The sequence below is a fragment of the Accipiter gentilis genome, chromosome 2, assembly GCF_929443795.1.
Source record: "Accipiter gentilis chromosome 2, bAccGen1.1, whole genome shotgun sequence".
Taxonomy (NCBI): Eukaryota; Metazoa; Chordata; class Aves; order Accipitriformes; family Accipitridae; genus Astur; species Astur gentilis.
Window position 1 is genome coordinate 25669183 of NC_064881.1, and position 22048 is coordinate 25691230.

Below are 22048 nucleotides of genomic sequence, written 5' to 3' on the forward strand. Positions count from 1 at the left end.
TTCTCTCCTTGGTCTGGTGTCTTACAGGTTTCTTTTTTGTTGTTTTTTGTTTCCCTTTTCAATCTGTGATGTCCTTTTTACAACTTTGTAGTATATGAATGTAAACTGAGTTATAAGGTATACAAAAGGTAATGTGAACTGCTGCTTTTTATGTTCATATTCAGTTTCAGTTATTGGATCTAGTAAACCCAAATAAAATGAAAGTTACATAAGCTTTGCACAGATAAAAATATTCCTAAGTATTAAATACTTTCGTTCCTCTTAAGTTCTTACAGAAATTCAGATGTACCTGAAGTAAGTTAGTATGTCTAAAATCTGTCACTCTTTTACGTAGGTCAGGCTTGTCCTAAGTGCACAATAATATAAAGCCATTTTAAAATTAGTTTTATTGGCATTGAGGGCATTTGCTGAACTGCAAAGATGTGTTTTAAAAAAAAAATAAAATTAACACCTTATTCATGTGAATTATATTAAATGCTACTTTTAGCAAACTGTGCTTCCGTATTACAGAGTAAACACATTTAAAATTACCATTTGTATTATGCTTTAAATATTAACTGTAAATTCCATTACATTTAACTTACACAGAATTTTGTACACACGCAAATTTCTTAGAATATGATTAAAACCACTTCTGTAACATATCATATTGCACTGTTAAAAGTGTACATGGCAGAAAAAATATCTGTTCATGTATCTTTCCAACACAGCAACTGAATTCTGCCAAAATTTTATTTTTTCTACATATTGGATTCTCTTGAGGCTTTGTATTGCATATGCACAGCCTACTGTGGAGCTGTTAACCTGCACATAGCTTTGGTAACACCGGTAGCGCAACAGGCCCAATAGACTGCTATCTTAGGTGACCTTTCTATAAGAGTTTCAAAAATTTCCACCACTTTGAGGGTTTTTCATACTACACCAAATATCTTCTGCAAAACCATTTTCATAAATATAGCATTAAATTAATTTCAAGTGTAAATCCACTTAAATTATGACTTACGCTGGTTAGAATGGAGGGAGCTTTAAAAAAAGAAAAAACAAAAAAAGGTCAAAGGCTGGGCAACAGAAGTGTGTGTGACTTGCCTAAAAGACAGTTAAGAGGGCTAAATGTCATAGAGTTGAACTTCATGAATTTGCACTAATGAATGACTTGGGTGACCCACTACCAACTGCTGAATTTTGTGAACCTGTGAGTAAGTGAACAAAACAGTAATAATAAAAAAGACAGCACATCACAAGAATGTAGTTGCTTTATTGTTTTGATAATTTTAGCTGTCTGATACCTGCAATCCTTTTTCCTGTGGGTAAGGGTTAGTAAGAAAGGAAAAAACCAAACCTAGTGGCCTTCTGTATGTATATATGATCTATTGGTTTCAAAACTGACTGAAAGCATGGCGCTCAAGGAAAAAAATCTACAATTTATACACTTGTGTGTGTGTGCGTAGTTAACTTAGACTTTCTGGGAATTTCAGTAATACTGCATTGTAACTTCTTCTTTTCCCGTTTGCATTCCCTGTAATTCAGCTGTATTTGGGGGGAGGAAGGATGACCGCAAAGAGAGGGAAGGTAGCAAAGGCTGGAAATCGGAGGGAACCAGTGAGGGAATACCACTTGAAGGAGCTACTGAGTAGGTCATGGGTTCTGTTTGTTCCTTTCTTCCTGCAAGCAACTCGGCTGCTCTTCTCCAAACACTCGACGATCTTTACCTGGTATCCAGATACCCTTTCTCTTTGTGCAGATACTGTTTTCTGCAGCAGAAAAGGCACCGAAGTAAGGTGCCTCTGGCACAAAGCTGCCAGAAGCAGTTTTGTGCATGGCAGATGTTTTTGTAGTCTATGAATGCAGAAAATTTTGAAGAATCTCTCTGAAACACTAAATGTCATCTACCCCAGGACTTTTGGCATATCAGAGACTTCATTTTGATGCTCTACTAATAGAAGAATAACAATTACTTTACTGTAGTGGAGAAAACCACCTTTTAACTGGTTTCATGATCTGAGGCTAGAATTAAAACTCTAGATCGTCTCTCAGCTGTGGATTTTTCTACTGACGTTGCACAGGCTTGCTTTCTTAGTCTAAGCAAATTATACCCTTCTTCATCTTCCTCCTATAGATCACACCACTTTTTTCTATTAAAGCAAACACCATGTATTTATAGTCAATTTGTTCTAGATTGTTAGACTTTCTACTGGCAAATACCATGTGTATTTGCCTACCATTTTTTCATTATTTGGCCCTCTTTTTTTCTGTTGGGTAACCAGAATATATTGTTTGGAAAGTCTGTAAATATTTTCTGTGTTGGTTATCTAACTTAGGTTAATTTATTTTTCTGGTGAAAGTTCCTGCTAAAATAGAAGCAAGAACAAGAAGAAAGTTTTACTTTATCTCTACAAACAGAAGTGTATGTGCTTCCAAATTGTAGTTCCCTCCTAAAGCACTGGGAGTATCCAGTCATCATAGCCTAAGGGAAGGAGCACCTATGTCCAGTAAACATTGTGCAGCCACTAAATCCTCAGACTTCACAGCTGCTCAATGTGCAAATAAGTATTTATATTTCACAGGAAGCTTCTCATTGCATATGCTGTTTATCACCCATAAATGGCTTTTCTTAGGTGTTCCTGATTTCACTTTTTTTTTCTTTTTTTAAACCACAGCACTTTTTACGAAATCTAACACTACCATTTAAGTGTACTGGAATTAGGATTGCTTCTGCAGCCTTAATGAGAAATCTGTAGGAACATCTAATAATGTGAATATATATTACTCTTTGAAGGCCACTCAACCCTACAGAAGGAGAATGCTCTAGAAAAAATTGCAGGTTTGTAATGATGTAATGGCCCTGTACCTCCTTTCTTTAAAGTTATGCTTATTCCTCATACATAACTTGCAGCTGAACAGTGTGAAAAAATTCCCATGTAAATCAACAGAGAGGATCACATAATGAAATAGATCTAGCTGACAGTTTAATTGAAACAAAACGGAGACAGCAGGTTTAAGCTATACTTTTATTAACAGCTTCAATAAACCAAAGTAGTATTTGGGGTCTTTTTCCTATGCTGCTGAAACCTGAGGCACTGAATTCCCATTATCTTGTTTCTTGTTATATAGAATTAAGCAATTCCAAAGCTTCTTTCTGTACCTGAAAGAAATAAATATACTCGAAACAAAACAGTGCCAGCTAGTTACAGGCTCTTCTAGCAGAACTTGGCATGCAAGCACCCAAACATTTCACCACAGTTCTGTAAATTCAGAACCCTCCTGAGACTAGTCATTTTTCTTCTGTAGCTCAAGATGCTCAGTACTTGAAACACAGATGCCAGTGCCTTCAGTGTAATTCACTTACTATATGTAGTAAGTTTGTGTTGAATACAGATGATTAGCTCTTGATTTGCTGTAGTCCAATAGTAGCATGTAGTAAGTTGTCCTGTATCTGACCATAACCAGCCAAGCTGGGGTTTTCAAAACTCTCGGTGGCTAAGGGAGTCTGAGAAGAGTGTTTCTGAAGCTCCCTTTGCCTAGGGATTTTGGGTAAAATCTAATAACATTTGAACATGACCTCTATCATCTGTATTAAAAAAAAACCCCAAAACCAAACCAAAAAACCAACAAAATTCTGGTCCTGACAGCATCAGTGCAGACAATGTAAGCCAGAAACTGCAGATACTCAAGAGGTAACAGATGTTCAGAAAACCTACTTATGCCTACCTCTGCCAAATGCAGAGACAAGAATTCCAATTTCTTTGCAAAGGCCAGGTTCCTTCTTACTGGACTACCAAGTCTAGTTCCCAATTAATTCTGCATTTTACACATGCACCCAGAGAATGGAGAGAATACCACCTCTCTCAGGTCAGCAGCTCTGCATGCTTCCAGGAGATAAGGAAAGATATTTGTACCAGGAAGCCAAGCACTACTGCAAGCAGATAAGCAGTTTAACAACTTGGCTACTGCACAAAAATTGCTACTGACTCCTTTTGCATGGTTTCTAAAGAAAGGCAAGCTTTTGTGATCACTGGTTTCCTATGTGCCTCCAGCTACTAGTAACCGTTAGAAGAATTGACTCATTTCCTACATGCCGAGACCACTACTCCTTTAGGCTATTAAATTCCTATACATTTTGCAAAACAGTGGAGGAACGGAACCCTTACTTGTATTTCTATTGAAAGGTGTTACTGAAGGAGCTCAACTTTTGGGAGAAACAGTTCGAGCCTTACTGAAGAATCTACGGAGGCAAACCTCAGTAGTATTTTCTGAGGTGTGAAGTACAAAATCTTACCAAACTATTTCTTGCAATTAGGACATTCAGAATGTCACAACACATTCTGATGCTTTTTCTAACAGTTAAAGTACCTCATGTTGCAGCTTCATGCTAAATGAATTGGGAGGTCAATCACCTATAAGAAAGAACCAATTGGAAATCAGGCTTTGTTACTCCTGATGTTAACACGATTGTTATGAAAAATAAGTGCAATTGCTGTGGTTTGTACTGAGTGAAGTATTAGGTCAGAACAAGTCTAATGGATTAACCCTCCTGGAAGTACTCTCTATGTGTTTAGGTAGGAAGCAGATGCCTACTGGTCCAAACCAGGGTCTTTGCGAGCAGTTCAAAAGGGTAATGAAGTGCCTCAGGTCACCTGGTGTTGGAGATTTGCCATCAAAGATACATTACTTCCACTTGTCTCATTTCAGATAGTCTGAATCTCTCCCTGGGGGCCTGGAAAGGACTACAATGTCAAATTTTGTGGATCTAGCAAGTTTTTGATACATCCATGCTTTTTTCTTCCTCCTGTTTGTGTGTTTTTTAGCTCTTCCAAAATATGATTTCTACCTTTCCATTTGTAGGCATATGAAAAGTGAATCTGTGCTCACACAGACATAGGTTAGCTCAGGTGCCTGCCTTAACTTCAACAACACAGTTAAGCGTGAGTTGTTGTTAGCACTACAAAAACATCATGAAGAACAGAGAATAATAGTTCTTTATTGTAAACAGAGGATTTCCAACCATTGTGTTCAGAGGCAGTAACCAACATACTAGAATTTCTTGATGTCTGGATGTGATCCTGGATTACAGGTGCTGAACTACAATTTACTCCAAGTTACCTTTATAAAACATTCCACTGCCATGATGTCACATGTGTTGGTTACAATATGATTGTACTATTACAGTTCTTAACTTCCTACCTGTTTGTCCTCTTCTGTATGTGCAGGATACTCCTTCGCCTTACTTAACCACAGAAGAGCCATCTTTTTATTGTTTAACTTCAAGTATGTCTTTCCCAAAAAGAGCAAATTTTTGCTGTAGAAATTTGGGTCAGCTGTATAGAGACAGGAGAAAAGCTTTAAATGAGAATGAGCAGCATACTACCAATCAAAGCCATAATATAGCGTCACTCCTTTAAATACTTAGTTTGGAAAAGATCAATAGTATTTTGGCTTTGTATCAGAAGGAAGCCAATGTAAAACTTCTACTTGCTAGATTTTGGTCTCGTATACGGTTACATTAGCTAGCAGCTTGTTAGTTAATATACCAATGAGACTAGATTCCTCACAAAGAGGAAAGCAGTGAGGTCAATGCACAACACCTTTGCTTTGCAGATTCTGTGATTTTCTGGACCTAGTAGGTGCAACAGGCAATGCAACAGCTTAGCAAGTGCAAGCAAGGAAATAAAATGGCACAGTTCCTAGCTTCAGACCACACACATACGGTATTAGCTTAAGCTTTTGCTGCACAGAAAGAAAACATAAAACTGTTTGTACCCACATTTAACATTTTTCAGGAGAGATTTAAGAAGTTGGTTTTATAAAGCATACTTTGGCTATCAATCATTATTAGTCTTGCCTACTGTTCATACTTATAGCAGAGGCTTTCTCTGCTGCTGGATCTAGGGTCAGGATTCGAAACATATGGAGGTGTTTTGGAGGCACATTTTGAGATTAAGTCCACCATTCCAGTTCACAGGTGCATTACTTGACACTGAGGGGAAGATATACAATGAACTTTTTTCCTTTTAACTTCACTGATACAACCACATACAAATCTTTCATAGAACACTGTCCTCCCTTGTGTTCCTTTATCTTTCAGCTAGTCAGTTTTGCTTAATGGCTTCCCTCTTGGAAAAATAATAGTCCGTATTTTCTTTTACATCTGGACAGGTTTACTGCCCGTTAGATTGGCACTCTGATCCAAATAGCTTCTGAAATAATAAAAAAGTGTGCTTTCTCTGTTGTTCTGTTTAGACAACAGAGGACTTTTGAACTTTTAAGAAAATTTAGGAAAAGTGACATAACATTCCCTTTTTTGCTTGCTTCTTCCCCTTGCATTCCAGTGGAATGCCTTGGGGAAGAGTACTTCGTTACTAATGAAGGTACAAATTTCACTTTAATATTTATCCTGAAAAAAACCCTGGTGTTACACTCTAAAAGTGATGATAGTGAGCATGTAATGTACTTCAAGTATCTCTGATGAAACATTCCAATGTAACAGTCCAGTGTGTTGACTAGCACAACAGGCTGATATGTTTATCTACAGATCATACACTATTAATTGGAAGTCATCATTCCTAAAAGTTATTATTCTGTCCAGAAAAGCTAGAAGTATTACCTTCCTCTGCCATGTGGAAGTAATGAAGAGCCTGAAAAAGATAAGGTTGTCTTCTTTAAAATGAAGAATAAACTCAACACAGTAGTCAAACTAAAGCCTTACACACATGCTTAACACAGCTGAATAAGGACTTCCTGTCCATGGTCTTATTTTTATTAATTCAGCATGCTACTGATGGTTCTCATTCAATGTACAATCAGATCTGACATCTCAGCAGAACCAGTACTTATCCAACCATTCCGCTGCCACTTCCTCTGTAAGTACAGTACCCCGTTTGTCCCTAGCAAATTGGATTGTGTTTTTCCAGTCTTCAACTTGTCAAGATAATTTTTTAATTTCATTTCTACCATCCAGCATATCTGCAGTTTCCCCCGTCCAGTTCTCATGTATAAATTTAATAGATGAAACAAATCTTATGATTCAGGTCATTAATGTTGACTATACTTCAGGGAGAACTGATTCCTACAGAACACCAGTTAGTATCCTCTTACATGAGAATAAACCTTCACAAAATCTGCACGTATTTTTCAACTGGTTTCCCATCCTGCACATCAGAAACTTCAGTTCATTCCTACCTCTTCTGATGTTACTAGCTGGAGGGAAAATACTGTCAGAGAACTTAAAAGTGCGGATGGATCTACAAAACAGATTTTGTACTGAAACTGCAGAAGTCTTACCAGCATGGCTCAACTACAGGTTCTGGGACAAGTTTACTTGTTCAGCCACTTTAAGCGCTACAGAACTCGATGCTGGGACTGGCCTGATTCTGCAGTATTCGAAATCCTGGCTGACACTGTGTATTCTTCCAAGAGTGATTTTCAGCAAAACTTACAAGGTTGACTTTCCATTAAAAAGTTCTATTTCTTTTTTAATCAGAGCTTAAATTGCTTTCTGTGTAACAGCAAGCAGCCTTCTACAATTACTTTTTAGTGACTCTTGCCCCCTGCCCAGCCTTAAAAGAAGAAAACATAGTGGGCCCATTATTGGTTGAGCTAAACAAATGAAGATTGTAACAGCTGCAGCAAACTTTCCTATTACCAATTTAGTTTTCAAGTTTCTATATATGTACAAGTGTTTAAATAAGATGCACACTGTGTAGACACCCTAGAAGATATACATATGGACATATGTTCTAGCAATTTTCATAGCAAAGATGAACAAAATTACTCTCAACTGAAAAAACCCACACCATAGGGAGCCAGGGGATGAGAAGGTACTTGTTTGTGCTAAGTAACAAAGCAAGCTGTTGCTTTTTGCATTTAATATAAAGGGAAAAAATCTAGTAGTCCTATCAAATAAGTACATGGTATAGCACCACCATATAAATCATCAGCACTGGAACTAGTACAGACAGTTATCTGCATTAGATCATAATAGTAAATACAAACTAAGTTACATATAGCTTGTTATTTTCTGCTGCATGAACTACATGAAATAATTTTCACTATTCTATGTGTGTTACAGCTGAAAAAAAAATTATTTTCCTGTTTTTAGATATCCCTCACTCTCCTGTTATATTCACATTTTATTACTGACAGTTGTAAACTCACAAGCGCATGCTTATTCCATAAGCAGAGGTCAGCTTTGTCAGGAAGGTTAGTAAAAGTGTATCAGCAGCTTTGTGAGGGGAATAATAATCTGTGAAACATTTTCATATTGTACCTCTTGAAATGTGGAGGTTGGTGGTGTGGCAAATAGTGTAGCAGCTATTTTTCTTTGGTACCATGGCATTTCAGCAAAGGAGTAACACCTGGAGTGAAAGGAAACATTCATATATACCCTTCACATTTTTCTCTTTTTTTGAGTAACATTCTCATATCTTGGATGTCTTAATTGTTGTTTCCAAGAGTCACAAAAACTGCAGCCACACTGCAAGTTGTATAAGCAAGTTCTTATAACTGTACAACAAAATAGCAAGATGTTTGAAGTTGCCGCGTAGCTCTGCTAAAGAAATTTTGGTGTGTCTTTTACTGGGAACTGCTATTACATTAGACAAAACTGGATACAGTTATTAGCCATGAGACAGCTTTTGAGCTTGAATGATTTTAACGATTTACATATCTTTGATATTTTTCTAATACATTTGTAAAAACAGGGCACAACCAAGTAATGTCATTGCCTTACCTCAACACTACCTTCTTTTTCTTAATTATTAATACAAATCAGATCTGCAGTACATTCCTGAAAGACTCTATAACCTATAATAATGAAAATAAACCCAGGAATCAAACTACTGTGCTCTAGGCTAGGCCATACTATGCTGTTTTCCTATGTACTAAATAACAAAGGTAATCAGTCACCCATCTTAGAGATGGTGAAAGGATTAAACATTTGTTAAGTATTTCAAAGATGTAGAACATTCCAGGTGTAAAAATGTTAAACAACACTATTCAATTTATTACCCTCCCACAATGAGTATAAAAATGTTATTCACTGTGTAAAATAGAGCACTCTAGAGGAGGTGAGAAATTAATAAATGGAAGTGTTCAGAGGAGATGGGGGCAAGGCATGGAATACACAGTCTGAGTTGAAATTTCGCCAAGAGATGTGCCTTACCAGAAATGCCAATAAAAGAGGTTCAATCCAGGATAGACTAGAAAGGAGAAAAATACTCAAGAATTGGCTGATACCAAATCCCAGTTTCAGATGAAGATGCTCTGGGATTCAATAATGAGTATATTTAAATATATAATATGGGGATATTTTAGTGCCAAAAGCAATAATAATCTCACATTTTTATCACCTTTTCTAATTTTCCTTAGGAACAATGTCTTAAGTATTTTCCAGAACAAGCTTCCTATCTCAAAACTGACCTGGAGGCTCATTCAGTTTGTAGCATATGCTTCTGTTTAGAAATTTGGACTATTGCACTTGTTAGGTCGTGTGGGAATGAGTGGTGGACGCTGAAAAAACAAAGTAAGTTTGTAAAGTAGTAAACTCTGGAGCAGTAGCCTGTAGTTTACTCTGATACTCAAGAGTCCAGGAAAAAAAAACATAGAGAAGGTGGCTGTGGTTTTTAGTATTTTTAAGCTACAAATACATTGGCTTTATTTATTTTCAATTTCTCAATCTTACAGTAGAGATTTCCTGCAAAACAATGTAGCAGCTTTGGTCTCTGTCAGACAAATAATGAGAAATGTTGTCTGGGGTCTCTCACTAACCCATAAAAGATACTGCTTTCAATCACACTGCTTCCACAGAACACTCTGGTTACTATGGAAAGTTGTATTTCCAGTCCATTCACCTGCTATGTAACAGTAATTCTTAGTACCAATTTCACTGAACAGTAAATTCAATTTCAGAGATTTTTGTTAATGCATATGCATTTATAAGCTGCTTTACTTAAATGTAACTTTTAAAATACAATGACAGATAATAACAGAAGTCTTTTAGGAACACATCTCACTTTTGATAGCTTTTCACTATACACAGATTGTATTAAGTTGCACCCATCACTGAAATTCAATTTAAATTCAGTGTTGAGTTTTGTCTCCATTCACACTAATAGGACAAAATGAGTTGTACTTACAATCTCTGGTGTCTGCTATGGAAACATACTTGCGTCTGCAAAATGAGTTTTTAATAGTTCCATATAGTAAAACAAATAAATTGAATGAACAATTATTTTTCATCTTTTTGAACTGCATAAGAATTAACAGCCAAGACTTTTTTAAGGCATGATGTCCTATACAGGTTCAGTAGGTTTTCATGTTTGCATCAACTAATTACAAGCCACTGAAGTATTCCAAGCATTTCTGCAATTCATGTAATACATTTTATATTCTGGCACTTTTCTTTGCCACATTCTAACTTTTGTTTGAAAATATGCCTTACCAAATGCCTATAAGATGAATTGTTGTAGCATCTTTTGGATTCAGTTCAATGGCTCTCTAGTGAGGGGAAAAAAAGAGAAACAGAAGACGTAACAAGTTGTTCTGCCACATCTGGATTAAAATACATTAAAAAAAAAGTAGACTTGTTTTCCTACTGTTAATTAAACCAGATTAACAGTGTGTAGAATTTCAAGGCAATATGCTATTTATTCAGTGCACAACTAAATCGGCTTATTTCCAAGAAAGTGAAGACACTGACAGATTGCTAAGCACTTCTGTTTAGTAGGTCATTAAGAGTTCCACATGAGACTTGGCATGTTCAGATTTTGAAATAATTTCCGGTCATATAAAATTAGTAGTCCTTTATCTTCTCCAGTATTTGTTCTTTACTGCTACACAATCCACAGTTAGGACAGCCACACTTCCATTTCTCAATAGCAGTTACATTTTATCTAGTCCTAAGAGGTGTCAAAAGCACTTCAGCTATTTCAAGACTGTTTTATAGGGACTTAGTTTACTGCAGGAGATCACTTGTACTCCTTGCTGCTGGGGCACTCAGGACTGTCACAATAACCCAAAAACCGAAGCATCACCAGGAGATTTGAACAGAAGTACACTTGCAAATTTTTGCCAAATAGTTCACAACTATCACTCAATCTACATACTGGATGCATTAATGCTGTTGTATGCAGAAAACTTTACATTACCTGGAAGTGCTCTTTGATAACAATGGCATTTCCAATTTTAGTCTTGATTCCTTCAAAATCTCCAACATCACTAAGGCAAATTGCATACCACTGTAATTCAAAGAACAAAAAATAAAACATTTAATACAGCACTATAGCTATTAATAGTAAATTAAAAAAAAAAAAAAAAAAAGCTGCCAACACCACTAATGAGAACAAGCAAGAAGTATTTGTTATGAACAGCTCAGGCAGCATCAGAGCAACTTGCTGGTCTGCTTGCATTAACGTCCTCTTCTTATCCAAGATGCCAACACAACTGACTATACTTTGTTGCTCTCTGCCTGTGAGAGAAGCAGCACAAAAAAACCCAACAGAACAAAGCCAGAGCCTGAAGTATTTCCAGTGAAACTCTACAGAGCTACTACTGTGCACGGAAACACCATGCTGAATGTGGGGCATGTACATTTTTAAGGCTACATCAGAGAAGGATGAGCTGATTACATCAGCTGTAATCAACCTGATCAGTCACCTCCTTCCATGGTTCTGCACACATTTAACCAGTTCCTGTTTCCTGTATAGAGGAAATATAGCTGCAAAAGTCTGAAGTCTGATCTTCCAAGAAAGTTAGGGAGAATTAGAAGTCTCACTCATTCTCAACTGAAAAGCTGAATTATGCTGAAGTTTGCTGAAACAGCGCAACGACATTTGTTCCAGTTTCTACTGGCAGAAATCAAAGAACAAGATTTCAGTTATTTTGCTTGGCTCACCTTGTGTGCTGCAAAATTTGATTCATTTTTTTCAAGTGCCTTTTTTGCATACTCAAGGGCTTCATACGCCAGTTGTCTTTTCTCCTCTGCAGAAGTACTACTAAGCTGAGCTACATCTCGTGATGCCCGTGCCAGCCGCCATAACAACTCTGCATCATCACTAGTTACGAACAGAAACACTAACGTTTTAAAACAATAATGGAAAAAAAAGCAAGCAAAGGTCTTAAACCAGTCTTTAAATATGTATCTCGAGCGATGAGACAACAGCATATCATCTGTCATTCTATGCTATATACAACCCCAAGCTAAAGATACGAAGCAAACATATCTGTAGGAGAGGACTTTGCTTTCTCAAAAAAGATGCAGATTTTAAAAACCCAACAGTGCCACTGAAAACACCAGAAGGAAAACAAGCGCTGCTTCGTTCTTAGATAGACGGTATTTTTTGCTGTATTCCACTGATTTTATATTAACATTTACTAGAATGTTTCAAAAATTATGCATCTTTTCCCCTGTAATTGTACCTAAATAATGAAATTCTTCCTACAACAATAGTGAAAAAACATAGATTAGCCATACCCCCAACACATAAAGCTGTACATTTACATATTTATTTTTATCACTATATCAAATGTTGTATGGTATGTTATAGCCAAAGATAAGGGATTTTAGGTTTTATTATTGAGTTAACATATTGTTTTGAAACACTGCTTGCACTTTACTATACTTTTAGCTAATTACCATTTTAATTTTGGCTTTGTATTTTAATAGAGACTTTAATATTAAATTTAAGTTTAGAAAGTCTTTCAGAGGTTCTGGCTACAAAACTCCTCCCCCCCCCCCCCCCCCCAATACTGAAGTCAACACTACCAGAAACCAAAAATACTAAAAAGCATACAAGAGTTATTGCTAAACTCAGAGTATCAATAAAAGCCAGTTTTCTTATCTGGAGTTAAACTGAGTCACTGCTCACAACGCAGCAGTCTTGCTCTAATTAACACAGTAACACAGAACTAGCAGACTCATTTTTCAGCCAAGCCACAAAAATGTGAAGTACTGCTACTGGAATCATTACTCCTCACAGAATAATTAGTATTGTTAAACACCTAGTAGCAAGCTTACACGTTGCTTATGACACGGTGTCCCTTACAGACTAAGACCTTTACTTAATGTCCAGGCTTTATACTTGCGCCCCTGGCAAGAACGAGGGAAAACCCCCCAAAACTAGAAACGACTGCAAACTGAACAGTTGACTTCCTCCAGAAGCGTTCTAGGGGTGAGATGCCTTGTCTCCTCCAAAGGAATGGACTCTTCAGTTTGCAATGCATTTTCTGCTTTTTCCTTGAACAGCTTGTCCCAGTTCACTTATCAATAATGTTCTGTGCAGTTATGACAACTACCTGAGTAAGGAGCTCTTTTTGTTCAGACTCAAATCCTAATGTGAGACAAATGAAAATTGAAAGAACAGCTGCTCAGCAATGAAAAAGAAATGAAACAATGACTCTCAAAATTTTTCAATACCTGAATTCTAGGTACTTTGATTATTTAGTAATGTCTAGACACATCATGAGGTTTTGCATTATATTTTAAAGAATTCTTAAGAAAACACAAGCAAAAACCCCTCCTCTGCAGGACTGAAAAACTTGAGTGTTAATCCTCACCTTCTACAGCTACCTGTCCTTTCTTCATTCATTTTTGCCATTAGGAGGAAAAAGATCAAGAGTCCTTCTTTCCTGCTTGCATAAGGATGAAAGCAAGGTTCTCCAGCATACCACAGTGGGAACATTAGTTGAAAAATGGATACAGAAGAGCACTGAAATGAAGTCGCAGTAATGTCTCAATGCAATCAAGTACCTGTTTTTATGTTGAACCAACAACCGATATAGCTTTTCTGTTTCTCCACTCCCATACAGGTAGTCTGCTTGCTCTATAACTTCTTCCACTTAAGGAGGAGTTAAAATTGTGGAAACAGAAGAACAAATTACATGTCATTAGGACATTATAGCATAAATAAAACATTTTAGAGCAAGACAACCTAGATGAGACACAAAGAACAAACACTGTATTTCCTTTTTAGGCCATCATTTCAAACAATGTAAACGCACAGCAGGATTGAATAAGCTACATTTACAATGAACAACTAGGAAAAGAAACAGGGCTGAACACATGCCTTTCGTGAAACTACAAAACAGCTTTCAGCAACAGAGTTCTGGATGCTTAACAGACTTAACATTCAAAAGTGTCTTTCTCAATGGATCAGACTACTAGAAGCAATTTGTTTTCTTCTTTGTGAAAACAGCGGGGGTGGGGGGGAGCAGCATGAAAAATATGACCAGGCAGGCAAGTGCAGTAGAGATCTGAAAGTAACAAACCCCCTTCATTAGTATGCATACAGAACTTAAATTTAATAATAATACAATTTTTTAAAATATTCTTCATTGTCAGTATGGTTCCACAGTTTTGCCAGAATGACTGCAGATTGAGTGGGTCCCATTATCTTACTCAACCAGCCAAAATGAAACATTGCTCAAAGGTTTTCTGACTGAAGTCCTTAAGATTTTCACAAACACAACTCCAAAAAATACAGTTCATCTACTGAAACCGCTATGTGTTCAAGAAGATACTAAAAGCAAAAATAATTTTGAAAATCAGAATTGGCTTTCTAGAGTATCAATTTATGGACTAAGTACCCATTGTTCTTACAATACTTTAATTCTTTCTTAGAAAATACTTTAAAACGCAACAGAGATGGGGGACTACGATTTCCACAACTCGCTGAATATAATAATATATAAACAGCATTCCAGAAACAGAAATATTGAACACCACACAATACCGGATTCTAGCATGAGAACAGATGGAATTAGGAGGAAAAATACCCAAAGAGAAGCAGGTAGATAATTCTATCAAAGTACATAACTGTACAGGAGAAGAACAAACTCCCCGTTTACTCTTCTGCCAATATTAAAACACGAAAAAATTACCTTTTAAGTCAAAAGCCTTGTCTAATTTCTTACAGAACTTCCAGCTAAGTTTATCATCTCTTTGGTATTACTCCTGGGTCCGTGATCAAACTTCTAAGTCAAAACATAAGCTCTACCCCCCACTTCATAAAAATTAATTTTGTTTATAAGCTTTTATAACTTTTTTCAAGTTATCTACTGAATATGGTAATGATGTTTCACAGCAGCACAGTTTTACTTATAGAAGAAAAAAACACTGAAGGCTACTAAACACAAAAGCCTTCTCTTCAGCTTTAAAAGATCCTAGAATATAAATCACTGAAGATCAGAAGAGCATTCTGGATAATTTTTAACCCTGCCATCTCTAAATGCCTTCTATCAACCATTTCAAAGATAAGATAACGATCTATGTGGACTTTGGATTTTAGTGCCCAAGATTAGCTTCATGGTACATCCTCAGTATTAGCTTCAGTGAACTGTTATCTTTGCTTGTTGAGACTCCCTGAACACTACTAACTTATCTAATGACTAAATGCTCAGAAATCAGTCTTCTGAATACATTTCCCACCAGGTGTTTTACATAAATTATTAGACTTTTATTTCTTCAAGAGTATTTTTCAGCTATTTCTTTTTTATTCTTATTTTCACCGTATCTACTACTTATCTTGCATAGAAAGCCCATTAGCATTGTTTTTCTTGGCAATGCAAATGCCAGATTCAAGTGACAGCACAAAAAAAGACCAGAGGCAACTGAGTAGCGTTACTTATGTTCCTCATGGGAAAATTTTCTTATTTGTGTACTGAGTAGCTATCTTTAATCTACTCACCGAAGTTCGTTCTATTATAGCAAATGAAACAGTTCCTTATCCATTCAAAAGTCTATTGTCTGAATTTTTATTTCTATAGGCATAAATATCCAAGTTGTTCCAAACAGGTTATCTGAGCTGACTATTATCTAATCTACACAGTAAGCATACATTTCAGTTAGGCACATTCTCCATTGGGTTAGGATTACTCTCAAACCCCCTTAATTTAGCACGATAGACAAGTTCTAAGTCTGCAACAAAATGCCCTTTTAAGATAATATTACTTTTCTTCCAGTAGTAAGACTATCTGTATTCAGATTTCAAGAAGGACATTTTATCACTTATTCTATTCTTTCCTGGTAGGTAAAGCAAGGCTTTTCTTCCCCTCTTTCAGCATGACAAACATACAAGACATTGCTCAATTTTGTCTGAAATGCAATCTCAGCGTTGCTCAACTACATTAAATGGGAATTGCACTGTGTTCACATTGAAAATCTGAGCTAACTAAGATTTTTAGAAAGTGATCGAGGTTTGGTCCGCATTCCTAACTGAACCGTATCTTTCTCAAGAAGGGTTCTTTAAAGCTTGGGCAACAAGTTAGGTATCATACACCTTGTGCACGTGTTGTAGCCTAGACCGGATGAGCTAACTAGATCTGCTTTCAATGACACTTAGGAGAGTCGCTTGTTAAACTGCTACAAGGCTAAGGTGAGCCAATTCAAAAGCATCCCGTCATGGAAACATGCTGCATTCCGTCTTAATGGAGAAAATCAAAAGCATTACACCCTTTTCCCATATAATTCTGGCACTACAACTTTTAAGTTTCCCATTAGAACAACCTGTGCACTTCAAAATTTGAAAATATTACCTTTGAAGCTTGCATGAACCTCAGCGAAGCCAGAAATCAGCTTGTGAGCTTCATAAACCAAAAAGGACCCTGTTGAAAGTGCAACCCCCCTTTGAAGGCTTTTTCTAAGCACCTGCATGGGATCATAAGATGCATATTAATAAACACTGTCACTCTGAGTTAAAAAAGTTCTTCTCATCTCTAGGACCAGTTATATGTCAGACTTTGAACAGAGACTTTTGAAAGTTAAAAAAACCCTCGTTAAGAAAAACATCAGGCGGGCATTTTAAGTTTTTTCCAGCAGAGGCTCATAACTACTCTTTGAAATAGGAACAGAGCACTGCGCTGAAATTCAACCACGAATATGGAGCAAACGCAAGGTAAGAAGCAAAAAAAAAAAAAAGGCAAACTTGTGCTCTTCAGACGAGCACGGGAATCCCACCTTTGGCAAAAATAAACGAGCCCCTCGCTACGTCCGGCCAGGCCGCAGTCTCCGCGGCTGCTCCCTCCGCGCCGGGGAGGCGACCGGCGGTCGCGCCCGCCGCCGCCCCCCCACCCCCCGTCAGAGCAGCAACCCGGCTACCTCGCTCCCGCCGTCCCCGCGCCGGGCGCCGGGCCCTCCCCGGCCCCGCGGGCCGCAGGTCGCGCCGCCCGCCCCCCGCCGGAGCAGCCTCCCGAGACAGGCCGGGCCGCGGAAGGGCCGCGCCAGCGCCGCCATGACAGCAGCCATCGCCACCGAGCGCCGCCGCCAGCGAGCGCCGCCCCCCGCCAGCGGAGGAACCGGTCCGTCCCCCAGCCCTGCCCGGGCGAGTGAGGAAACCAGGGCAGCGGCCGCCCGTTCCGCCTGCCAGCCCGCGGGCGCCAGCCATTGCGCGACGCCGGGACCCGCGCCAGGCCTCGGCCCCCAACCAGGTCGCCGGCCTCGGGCGAAGGGGCGCAAGCGGGGAAGGAAGGAAGGGAGGGAGGGAGGGAGGGAGAGGGGCGGCGTGCGCATGCGCCCCTCGCCCGCGGCGGCCTGCGGGGCAGAACGCGCCCGGTTGGCGTGGGCGTGGCCGCCGCGGGCGCCAGGGGTCCGCAGCCGCGGCGCTGCCGTCGCCGGACCCGGCAGGTGAGGGGTCGGGCCGCGGGCGGCTCCGCGGAGGAGCGGCGCTGCGCGCCGCGCCGCCGTTCGGGGAGGGACTGGGCGTTGTCCGCGGGCGAGGCAGATCGCTCGGGGCCCCGTCGCGTGGCGGAGCCCCGTGGCCCTGCCGTGCCTCAGGAGCGAGCCCTCCGGCCGGCCGCGCCTCAGCCCGTCCGCCGCGGGGTTCGCCCCCGCTCTGGCCCGGAGAGAGGGAGCCGATCGATGCCTTCCGTGCGTCGTGCCTTCGGGCTGCCGCCCGCCCCAACCGCTTCACCCTTCCGGCGGGCGAGGGCTGTCCCTCGTACAGCCGGGAGACGGGCGGGGCTGGGGCTGGGGCTGCCGGCGGCAGCCGTCCTCACCGTCCGCTCTGGTGGCAGATCCCCTCGGGTGGCTGGCCCGCTTCCTGCTCCGCGGCACGGGCAGCTCGTCGCGGGGGACTGGGCGCCCGCTGCTGCGCAGCTCCAGGAAACCCCTCGGCCGCGTGAGCCGCCGTCCCTCAGGTGGCGGGGCGGGGTGGGGCTGAGGCCGAGGCCGTACGGCGGTTGGAGCGCGTGAGCCGCGGGCGCGGATCTCTGCGGCGCTGTGACGCTGCTCGGGGGAAGCGCCGTCGCCCTCCAGGAGGGCGGCTGTGGGGAGCCGTCGTCGTCCCTAAAAAAACCACGCGCTGTTCTTCCTGAGCTGCTGCTGGAGTGGGTGGTTGTTTTTTCCTTTCTTCATTGCAGCCGCACGGTATGTGTAAGAGAAACCTTTGCCGACGTGCACGTTGTCGTAATTTTCTCCTCCGCTAGGGAAAAGTTAAAATGTGACGGCTCTTCGCTTTTGCTTCCGTGCTCCTATCTTCAAAGTGCATTAAGTATCCTCAAGGTACTATGCAACGCTCCGCCTCCGAAAGTTACGTTTGTTTTCTTGGGAGTTTTACGTCCCCGAAAGTTCAAGTTAAAGATGTTTCTGTGGCGGTACAAAAAAGTTTATCTAGTAGAAGTAATTAGAGTCAAACTTAATGCCGGATCTTTTTTTGTTTTCAGTTGAAGTTTTAAATTTTAGCTTTATAGATGTATAATCACAGCAGTAAGATGTTTCAAAGGACATGCAGAACATCAACAAGCATTAGAAGAAAAATAAATAAAGTAAGCAAGAAAGATGTGTAGAGGAGCAAGGAGAACCAGACAGAGCTCCTTTTGTTTTTCTGTTATGCTGTTAGGGAGCATGCAGGGTTTTTCCAACAAGTACATTTGTATTAGATATCTCGGTATTAATCTATACAGATCCATTATATGTTGTTATAGACGCTCGTGACAAATTGGAGGAGCCAATTTGTATTAAATAAAAAGATTGAATTTATTAGCAAGCGATAAAAGAGCAAAACAGCGCTGGGCAGCCAGGGAGACGGTGCTCCACCAAAAGCTCGCAACTTTCTGTTATAGTTACATTCCTTTTATACAGTTTATGCACCCCTTTCTTGTCAATCTCCGCCTTGTCTTGCTTCTTCTTTCTTCACTCGTGTAGGTTTGTTATTGGGTGGATTCAGTCAGTCTTCTCAAGGGGAAGTGTCTTTTTGATATAGAATGTCTTTTGATGTGGAGAAGTGCAGTCGTGGTAGAGATAATCCCCTTATCTGGTAAATTATAGCTGTTGTCTTTTCCCTCCTTTTCTAGTAAATTATATTTGTTGTCTTTTTCTCGTGACTTTTACGCAACATTTAAGCAAGCCTTGCTTTTTACACAAAGCATTTGTTCAATCACAATGTGTGTCTTCCCCCTTCCCGATGTAAGTAAATTATGATGCTGTTGTTTTAACACCATTAACCGGATTGATTCTATTCTGCTTTGAACAAGGGCTGCAACTTTATCTAAAATACATGGACCAAAGGTTAAGCTTAGCAGTAAGACTATTAGGGGTAATTGTGGAATCTTCCCATCTTGACAGAGTTTATTTGTATGGTTGATGGAGATTTTTCCCTTGTACTGAGTTCATTTATCTTAACCGGATGCTAATCGAAGAATGTCCCTACCCCCACGTGCGATTTCATGAACAAAGTTAACCCGTTCATTACATATGTGACTGTTAGACTAATTTTAGTTCAGCTGTTGAAAGCAAAAGTCCATTTCTGGTAGGCTGAATAACTAAGCCATTGTTAAATGTCATCTGCCAGAATTCCAAGGTAGCAGTGCTGTACCACACTGTTTTTACAGCCTTGTGTTATGCCCAAGGCGTTAATGTTTTTCCAGAATTTAAGGCTAGAGGGGAACTATAGTAGCTGTTTTGTACCAACAGCACCAAAGATCCTTCTTTTAGGGGTAATAAAACTAAAATCGCAATTCCACAAATAGGTTAATGTTATTACCTGGTGTGGCTTTTTTTTTTTTTTTTTTTTTCTTTTTTTCCCCCCTTTATTCTGATTCAGAATCAGATGCTGTCATTACCGTGGTTTCCTTTAGGGACAAAGTTGAGCAGAAAGATATGGTTTTTTCCTTCCTTATTAATTCTGTTTATTTTCCAGTGAAAGTCAGCGTGCTCTTCCAATATAAATAGTATATGGTCGAGTTAGTATTTGTAGGTATTACTTCCTGTTAAACCCAACAAAGTTACTTCTATTCTTGGATCAACTAGGCTGAGATTCATAATGGCCCCTTCTAGCATCACATTGGAAGCTGTGGTGTGGCTTGTGCAAATAAGTAGACAGGAAGTAGAATTACAGTGCTCTTTACCGTTTTGTGTTTAATTTTTTTGGTATAACTTTAATATTGTTTTAGATGAGATGCTGTTGCTCAGGGATTTAAAAATGGCATTATTAAACATTTGAAGGATTTCTGAATGTACGAGTTTTGGGGCTGGGTTGCTGCATCTGAAATTCTGTTTAAGAAATAGTCTTAATGATTTGGATCACTTGCTTCATACTTTCTTCTGTGGTTGAAAGAAGACTGGGTCCTGTGAATCCTTCCCATCCTGTAGCTGGATCAAGTGCTCATGTTCACTCAGTGCTTTATCCAAGACACAGTTAGGAGCCAGCTGAATTAGTTCTAGTGGTGTCAACTTGCTTCTGGTGCTCCTCGCATTCAGGAGGGTTATTACGAAGTCCTCATGGTAGTGATTAGCAGATGTGCAATAATCTGGTGGTTCCAGCAAGCAGCATGATTGCTGTGAGCTTGTGTTCAGAGCCACTGCCTACATACACGCAGAGCATGTATGATGCTTCCCAGGCACAGTGAATGCAGAGTGCAAGTAGCTGCTATGATACAGAATTGAAGCAGAGCTGACTGGAGAGCTCTTAGTTTGCCTACAGGAAGGTTTGAAATACATCTGGGCTATAGTAATGTGTAATCTTGTGATTGTCGGTTTCAAGTTAATGTTGTTTACCCTGAGATACAAAATGTTATGCCAGACCCTTGTGGGATAGTGTTTTTATGGATTTTTCTTAGGCAACCTTTAGCAGTGTAGGAAAGCATAGGATTCTTAGAGCATAAGCCACATTGGGAGTTTGCAAGCCACTGGTTTTGTCTACTTACTTTAAAACACTGTCACCTTATTGGTAAAAAAAGGACAAAAAAGGAAATCTGATCTTTGTTCTTAAAATCTTAAAGGGCTTTTCTTGCTGGACTTTTAAAATATCTAATTTATGTTGTAGTTTGTTCTGTAACAAAAGCTCTGAGTTTTCCATAAATAATCTTTACATTTCTGTCGTCATGGTCACATAGAACTATTGGACAGGTTATTTATTTTAAGAGAAGCTGTAGTTCGTCAAAGTATATACATTTGAACCTGTTACTTTGATTGATATCTGGGAATAACAATTCTTGGTTTTAATTTCCTTTCATTTCACATTTTAATGCTACTACTGAAGTTTTAGCCTTCTCCTGCACAGAGACAGACTTCTGAGGTAAGTTACCATAAACCCAGTTTTAAGAACTGGTATTTCTAACAGTGAAGTGTCACAACATGCCAGACTTGAAATGGACTGTGAGGAGGATTAGTCTAAAACATGTGATCACTTGCATTTTTTTCTGCAATAACAAGCAGCAAGTTTTAGTGAGATACAAGTTTTTGTTTCTTGTGGATAATGTTAATTATGTAAAGTCAGTCAGTGGCTCTAAAGAGAGAAATTGCAATGAGGAATACACAATTTGAGATACTATTCAAATTGTGTAGTTGATAGATTGTTTTCCATAAAGTAATTCATATAAAAATATTCTGATAAAACATAAACACAGGAAACACTTTTCCCCTGGTTGAATGCTGTCTGCTTAAAACAACTACATTTTGAAGTCAGGATATCTGTGTTTCTTAATTTTCTTGTTCAGGGCACAATATTACCTTTTATAGTTTAGCTCACTTGCATCAGAACATCACCCAAAATTCTTAAAATGCTTTTGTGTGAGGAGGATGCTGGGAAGAACCCTTAGCATTAAAGATGTGCCTAAAGGGTGA

At 39.4% G+C, this 22048-nt stretch overlaps 2 protein-coding genes across 6 annotated transcripts in view; one reads left to right on the forward strand and one right to left on the reverse strand.

Moving 5' to 3' along the window:
- Window positions 1-2944: 2944 nt before the first annotated feature.
- RMDN1 (regulator of microtubule dynamics 1) lies at window positions 2945-17313 on the reverse strand. Its single transcript, XM_049819372.1, has 10 exons — window positions 17087-17313; window positions 16525-16636; window positions 13742-13829; window positions 11888-12047; window positions 11142-11231; window positions 10436-10491; window positions 8264-8351; window positions 6602-6632; window positions 5182-5315; window positions 2945-3142 (listed from the first exon to the last, which is right to left on the reverse strand). The coding sequence occupies exons 1-10, from the start codon at window positions 17231-17233 to the stop codon at window positions 3104-3106; spliced, it is 945 nt and encodes a 314-aa protein (XP_049675329.1). The 5' UTR covers window positions 17234-17313; the 3' UTR covers window positions 2945-3103.
- Window positions 17314-17315: 2 nt separating this feature from the next.
- Window positions 17316-22048, forward strand: part of CPNE3 (copine 3) — a 32188-nt gene continuing 27455 nt past the window's right edge. The window contains exon 1 of one of the 5 annotated variants that reach the window (XM_049819309.1): window positions 17316-17415. The gene's annotated coding sequence lies outside the window, so the exon portion shown is untranslated. Of the gene's footprint in view, window positions 17416-17506; window positions 17612-18202; window positions 18353-22048 lie in introns of those variants that run through there. The other 4 variants (XM_049819285.1, XM_049819295.1, XM_049819276.1 and 1 more) reach the window with 4 other exon arrangements.

Excerpts from the sequence above, each read along its gene's own strand:
- RMDN1 (XM_049819372.1), bottom strand. The coding sequence starts at position 17,233 with ATGGCTGCTGTCATGGCGGCGCTGGCGCGGCCCTTCCGCGGCCCGGCC. Across the intron at positions 8,352-10,435 it reads ATTCATCTTATAGGCATTTG|GTGTTACTCCTTTGCTGAAA; the intron begins GTAAGGCATATT and ends CTTTCACTCCAG. Across the intron at positions 3,143-5,181 it reads ATACAGAAGAGGACAAACAG|GTACAGAAAGAAGCTTTGGA; the intron begins GTAGGAAGTTAA and ends TATTTCTTTCAG.